The sequence below is a fragment of the Montipora capricornis genome, chromosome 2 (assembly GCF_036669925.1).
Source record: "Montipora capricornis isolate CH-2021 chromosome 2, ASM3666992v2, whole genome shotgun sequence".
Classification (NCBI taxonomy): Eukaryota; Metazoa; Cnidaria; class Anthozoa; order Scleractinia; family Acroporidae; genus Montipora; species Montipora capricornis.
In genome coordinates this window covers 2256306-2263805 of record NC_090884.1, presented here as the reverse complement: position 1 = coordinate 2263805, position 7500 = coordinate 2256306, and the positions used below count along the sequence as shown (strand labels likewise).

The following is a 7500-nucleotide window of genomic DNA, read 5'->3' as shown; positions in this document are numbered from 1 at the left end:
TCATCTTCATTTGGTTACTGTTTTGTAAAATATCTCTCCATTGCCGTCATGCTCATCTTCTGTAGTGTGGTTTTTGTGAAATTGAATCATTGGCTGTTTCCTGGCAGGTCCACACTATTCATGCAAACGAGGATGAAAATACAATTCTGCAATATTTTCACAAAAGTAAAGGAAAAGAACTTCAAAAACTTGCATTCATTTTGAACTTAAGTTCGTAGGGTAATAAAAACATTTGAAAAAACACAGCCCCATTAAATTTACGCAACAGTTCGTCCTCAAGTTTTCCAAACTTTCAGCCACTACTCAATCAGCTACCTTTACGGAGCTTTTCCACCCTCCCGCTCACTTCTCTTTAACGTTTCATGATGATTCGGAAATAAATGTGCCATTCTTTTGCCAGCCAATTTTGATTGATCACGATCTTCTCTGATCCAAAGCTGTGCGATACTTATCTTCCACGGTTTTTGCAAAGGTTTTAAAACCTCAACTTCACTAATGCTTGAAGTAATGCATGACATATTACAGTTGCGTTACCTGCGCAGTAACGTTGGGCACAAACAATCAGCGTGAATGTCCTTACCAACAAAATATAAAGCGTTTTTAGATGGCTCTTTTGTTGCCATGGTAACCTATTATGTCACATTGACAAGTACACCTTGGTACCATAACGTTGCCTTAACATGAAACAGTGTTGTAGAGTTCAGGGCTGCAAATAACAGCCAGTCAATGGACAGCCGGGGGCGCAGTGGTAAGATCTCTGCCTTCCAACCCTAAGGTCCCAGGTTCCATTCCCGGTTCTGCCGAGACTGGAATATTTGGCGACCTTCTTTCCTCCTAAAGTTCACTCAGCTTTCCATCCTTCCGAGGTCGGTAAAATGAGTACCAGCATGCATGGACTGCTTAGAAGCGGCTGCTATTTGTGCCTGTATATGCTTCCAGTCCGTTGGGGGTAAATTGATCGTTGTAAAGCACCTTTGAGACGTTAGTGACAGGGGCGCTATATAAATGCGCCACTTTACTTTTACTTTACAATGTCCGGTCAAAAATAGGTTTCGTCAGGTCAAATACTTAGATGGCAGGACAATTTGTCCGGTCGTTTACACTGGTAGGAAAAAAATTGTTGGCGTTTGTGAAAAAGGAGGGGAAAAGACGGATACTTAACTACCAGACCAAGAACTCTAAACAAATGATTCGTAGTAGTCATAGAATATCTGGCTATCATTTTCGCTTTGTCATTCACCAAGTCGTCACCGCAAATTAGCTGGTCTTACAGATGTGTACCGGTCACGGCTGTGAATTACTTTATTATTAGTCCATGTGGGTTTTGTAAACATGATTGGATAACAAAACCTCTCAGTGTCGGTACAAGGGTCATGGCACCCTTTGTCTTCAAAATTTAAGTGTGACAATAACAATAAAAAGAAAGCAAGTTTAGATTCATTTGTCTACTTGTCGACATTTCCGTGTGAATCACTTAAGCTATAAATACCACAATTAACTTAACATTCTATTTTCAAGGGAAGCAAACCTTTTTAGCAGTAAATTCACATAATTATGACAACATGTAAACTTTACCTGGCCTATATAAGCGATTCATCTCAAACGATTGACCAAGGATTTCGTTGTATTAGGTGCCATGCCATGTGTCATGTGGGTCGTTTATATAAAATATTTGAAAAATTCTTCTCAAACTTTACTGAAGCAAAAATGCAGTAAGTTTAGATTAAAAAGGCTCAAAGGGAAGAACTCAATCATCACTTCTGGCATGCCCCTAATAAAAGCTTTGGTTACCAAAAAGCTTTTCAGTGATAGTAATGCACCGGTAGATAAGAATCGGATTTATGGACATCATACTTTGCAAGGATAAGGAAATGTTTTCCCCATGGATGATGGAGTATAGACTTGAAATTGACGAAAAGTAGCTAAATTCAGGTTTTATAGCGATAAGACATACTCGATGTTTGTCCGGACAAAAATGGGATATGTCCGAGCAAAAATAGGTTTGACTGGACAATTTGACTGGCGCCAGCCGGGAAATTAATTGCAGCCCTGAGAGTTCATCCTTCAATTAAGACATTCCCTTTAAATTGTTGAAACTAGCTTGAGCCATGTTTAAAATGTTTAAATTACCTGCCAATAGCCCTCCAAGTAAATTTCTTTGAAGCAACTAAAAAATAAAGAGTATAACTTCTAAGGTTGGTGGCATGGTTACATGTACTTATACACGTATAATATGTTTAACAAATTGAATGTGGTTCATGGTTGTCTGTACTCTTGTAGACAATGATGTTTGTCATCAAACTGGTGGAAATGATGTGAATTCACAAGGCGTAACCGAGTGAGTCCACAACAAATCTTGACCACTGTGATGACGAATATCATTATCAAAAAGAGTAGAGACAATGCTGAAACACATTTGATTTGTTTGTTACCACAATATTCAACACCAAAGGAAATGTTTATTTCAGAGCATGACCAAGATCATGACAAAAAAAAAATGCAAGCGTTGTCAAATTAGTCAAGGGTTAGGGTTAGGGTAAATTAACTCTTTACCTCCACAGGGAAATGCCTAGAGACTTCACTCTGTCTAATGCCAGGCAATCTTACTTGTTAATTGGTTAATTAAGAGTAAATGGGTTAATAAAAAATAAGAAAACAAGATGCATACCCCTGCAAATTGGGCAGCTGGATCAACATCAATTCTCTCTTCCTCTTCATTACTGAGAGCAAATAACAAACAAAATCTTAACAAGAGATAACACAACTGAAAGCACAATCTATCTGTCTGTATAAAGGAAGTACACGAACAAGGATTGTTAACGAAGATTTTGCACATTATGTGTGTACAAAAATGCATCTCAACATTGCAAAATTATTACTCTCATTACCATTTTGGATGCCCAACCATCTTGCTTTGATTTACAAGAACAGCATTACTGGTAAATAATTAAAACTACCAGTAGTGAGCAAAAAAACCATTTCCAAAAATCATTTTTGTTACTTACAATGATTTGTTGACAGTTAAGGCCACTTCAGAAAACGTATATGACTAACCAAAGAAATTATACATACATATTTAAGTAACGGCTCACCATAGGGGCTTTTCAGGGCCAATCAAACACAATTAACGAAACGACGGAACACAAAAACAACAACTGTTAAGAATCCCAACTGGTTGGAGGCAAGAAAGTTGGCTATTTACAAGTGCAGCTTGGAAGTTGAACCAGGGACTACCAGGAACAAATTTAGAGAGTGGTCAGAGTGGGTCTTGAACCTGGGATATCTGGATCTCAAGGCAAGTGCCCTAACCACTGGGCCACACTGCTTCCTTCTATCAGTTGTGATAGACAAAACAAAGCTTCAATGTACTAACCTGTCACTTAATTGTTCAATAAATTCTCCCTGACACTGTGAGCAAGTGAATTCCTAGCAAATGAAAAATAATCAAAGTCCAATTTGCGAGCAGCGTTAGTGAAGACATGAGAGTATCCATCCCCCTTTCCACAACCACTCAGGTTTGATTGATAGATTTGGCATTTACTGGCACATACAGTGGCCCACAAGGGCAGAACACAACTCAATATTGAGCGGGATTCTTTCTATGTAGAGTAGAACAGTGTTTCATGATGCAAAATTAAATTTCACGCTACACAACAAAGATTTGGAAGACTGGTAACAAGCACAGGCAACTTCACATCATGTGATCATACAACCTTGTGATGGTAAGTACTTTGTGTGAGATTACTTATATTGTCCCGACTTAATGAGTGTTACTGTGTGTAAGACCACATAAATGTAAGATGTGTAAGGCTATGTGCATATTAAATGTAATATAAAAACCAAATTTCAAAGTTTAGAATTATGATATGGACAGCCAAACAGTCCTCTACCGATCAGCTCTCCCACCTTGAGGAGGCTCGAACCAGTTTCAATACTTCCAAGTGACGCTCTTATTGGAAGGATTGGCACCACAACGTTGTATCATGTATTGGCAATATTGCGGTACCAAATGAAACACTAAGCCATATAATAAACTACTTAATAACCGAGTTAGCTCGAGCCGTACTGGGGAATATTGGCCCTCGGTCGTTTTTGTACGGACGCACTGCCACGACCTTGGGCCAAGATTCCCCAGTACGGCCCTTGCGCTCAGTTAGTAAGAAGTTAGTAATAATTATTTCACCGTGGCAATGGGCAAGCCCTGTAAAAACACCCTTTATTTTGTCTTTAGTTGCTTGTATCTCAAAAACGAACAAGGTGACACCCATTTTTTGAAGGGAGCTCTGAATCCTCTGGACATAACTTTTTAAAACTTTGCCAAAAGTTTCATTGTGGCCTTCTAATCACTTTTCAGCAATAAAAAGGGGGGTTACCTTGTTCGTTTTTGAGATATGAGCAACTAAATCTGAACTATAGGGTGTTTTTGCCAGGCTTTCCTGTTGTCAAGGTAACTTTATACATTGCAATAATGATCACATCTTGCTTGGAAATAATCTGTGTTTCATATGGTACCATAACATTAGCTCCCTCCTGGTTCTGCTAGCCATTATGATTTTAAGAGAACAGTTTAATTTTTTTAATCTAAAGATTACCTAAGAAGGGTTAAGTTTTTGCAAACGTTGGCCATGTAGCACGTATGTTTCAGAATTAACTATTGGAGGGTAATATGAAGTGCTATTTTCTACCCATGTACACCAGGGTGGGAATTAAACCCACTACCTTCGGGTTAGATCACCACTGCTCTACCGACTTACTTAAAACAAAATAATACTGCAAGGCTGGTTGTACGGCTGTGAGGATATATATATTTTTCTTTAACCAATATTTCATTAGGCACAGCTTGACTTCTTCAGGGAGTTGAATGATTAATTTGCTGTTAACCCCCTGAAGAAGTCAGGCCGTGCTTGATGAAATATTGGTAAATCAAAAATATATATATCCTCACAGCCGTACAACCAGCCTTGCAGTGTATTATTTTGTTTTAAATCTACAAATTATTTGCTGGTTAGATCTCCCAAGATCCAGCACTTCTACTTTGTTCAGCTGGCCCTTGCATAAAAAATTTTCTACTAACATGTACTGACTGAGCATTTTCCCACAGTTCTCTGTCGGTTGCAATTCAATCATGACAGGAAGGGGATTAACATAGGGGATATTCAAGGTTCATGACGTTTATCTTCCCCCTTAAGACACCAATAATGACAAGAGAAAAGCCGTCACTGAGCTACATCTAGTAGACAAGCTGTCCCACGCCTGCAAGGAGTTTGGGCTAACGATCAGCCTCAGGAAAACCAACATCCTGGCGCAAAGTGCTGAGTCCCCCCCAGTCATCACTATCGACAACACGAAGCTGGAGGTTGTGGACACCTTCACCTACTTGGGCTCCACCGTGTCAAGCCTGACTTCGCTCGACCCTGAGATCAGCTGCAGGATCGCCAAAGTAACTGCTGTCATGGCCAAACTCAACTAGCGAGTGTGGAGCAATGACCTGTTGAGCGAAAGGACCAAGATGTGTGTCTACCAAGCTTGTGTCCTGTCGACTCTCCTTTATGGCAGCGAGTCATGGTCGCCCTATGCCAGACAAGAGCGGTAACTCAACGTATTCCACTCCGCTGCCTTCGGCGCCTGCTGCACATCAGGTGACACGACAGAGTCACCAACACCGAGGTCCTGGAGTGCGCTGGCTAACTGAGCATGCCAACACTGCTCATTCAGCAACGCCTTAGATGGCTTGGCCATGCACATTGCATGGAGCCTGACCACATGCCAAGAGAAATCATTTATGGAGAACTGCAGGAGGGCGTCCGTCCCGTGGGTCAACTGTTGCTGCGCTACAAGGACATCAAAGAAAGACTTGCGATCTGCACTAATCGACACCAGTGCATGGGAGGACATCACCAATCACCAAGATACATGGCAGCAAAGTGTCAAAGTGGGGGTTTCAAAGGCGGAAGCAAACGCTAGAGTCCAGGCTACATGCAAGAGAGCGGCGAGGAAAGAACACCCAGCCTCTGCGCATGTTTCCACAAAGCACGTCTGCGCCACCTGCAAAAGAGACTGCCACTCCAGGATCGGGCTACACAGTCATACAAGATCCTGCCCATAAGTAGTCTTACACATCTTACATAAATGTGGTCTTACACACAGTAACACTCATCAAGTCGAGACAATATACTTAATCATATACAAAGCACTTATTAGCACAAGGCTTGTATGATCATGTGATATGAAGTTGCCCGTGCTTGTTACCAATCTTCCAAATTTTTGTTGTGTATAGTGAAATGTAATTTTGCATCATGAAAGGTTGTTCTGCTCTACGTAACTATTTTGTATCACAAAAGATTGTTGTGTACCATGAAAAATTGTTTTGTATCAGGGAAGATTGTTGTGTATCCAGCTCAATATTGAGTTGTGTTTTGCCCTGTGGGCCACCATAGGCACAGGATGAGTTTGTTGGTTTTCTACACAGCTGTGAGATGTTTTACTCTGGCTACTCCAGAATTAGTGTTGCCAAAAAACAATCAAGTTACAGAGGCCTTATGGGTAATTAAATGCAAACCATAATAATTTATTGCTGCCGCAGTGAGTGAGCCTGAAGTGAAGGAAAGAGACAGCTCTCTAATCGGGAGAAGAACACATTTTTTTTCAAAACACAAGGGATTGTGCTCAAAGGCGCAAGGAATTGTGGTAATGTGCGAATGGGGGAATTAAGATGCACCGTACGATCATTAGAGCCTGCTCTGTTTTTCATTTCAAATGAAGACAGTTTCACTGTCATGCAAGAAAAAAATAAGTTCAAAATCATTGAATGAAAAGAACCAAGAACTTGGAATGCTGTAGGAAACAAATCTTTTAACCACTTCTCCGATTCTCAGGTCTGTGTGGTACATCGCTTCTGAGTTATTTGCTGAAACGTTTCACACAACCCATAAGAGATTTGTATGGAGACGCCATGTGATCCACCAACATGCCAACCGGTAATCAACAAAAACGTCTGGAGTTCAATTTGCGATGAAAGCAATTACTTTTCACTCATGAGATAACATACATGTATCTGTATGAACACATCTCCTAATGTACTTAAAAGCCTGAAACTGCTGAGATTCATAGGATAGACATTTTGTTAAACCAAATAGCTTTGTATCATGGTGTCATGCAAGGTGACAATTCGGAAATTCAAACTGCTGTATCTTCAAAACAAAAGATGTCACAGAACTGGAGACTTGAAAAAAATATTTATTTCGAGGTCATCTTTGACCTCCTTTAGATAACAATTGAGAAGACCTTGTGATTTGGATTTTAAATTTCATGATGTCACTGTGAAAACCATCTGTTGTTTCTTTCTTCTCTTAAGTAAGGTCCAGAAGGAGGTCCAGCAAGGGGCCAGTTTGGGGAGAAAAGGAAAGGAAAGTAACTTTATTTCAGTGTCTAGTCGTTCAAGCGCTAGAGCACTAATTCGGGACTCTGTAAACTGAAATCAACAATTAAGGCAAATCAAGT

General features: G+C 40.2%; 1 protein-coding gene across 1 annotated transcript in view; it reads right to left on the bottom strand.

Moving 5' to 3' along the window:
- Positions 1–7500, bottom strand: part of LOC138038423 (E3 ubiquitin-protein ligase RNF115-like) — a 19618-nt gene that overhangs the window by 10776 nt on the left and 1342 nt on the right. Inside the window, exons 2-4 of the mRNA XM_068884283.1 lie at positions 3374–3426; positions 2669–2720; positions 2131–2167 (exon numbers count right to left, since the gene is read on the bottom strand). Coding sequence (XP_068740384.1) covers positions 2131–2167; positions 2669–2720; positions 3374–3426 — 142 coding nt within the window. The remainder of the gene's footprint in view (positions 1–2130; positions 2168–2668; positions 2721–3373; positions 3427–7500) is intronic.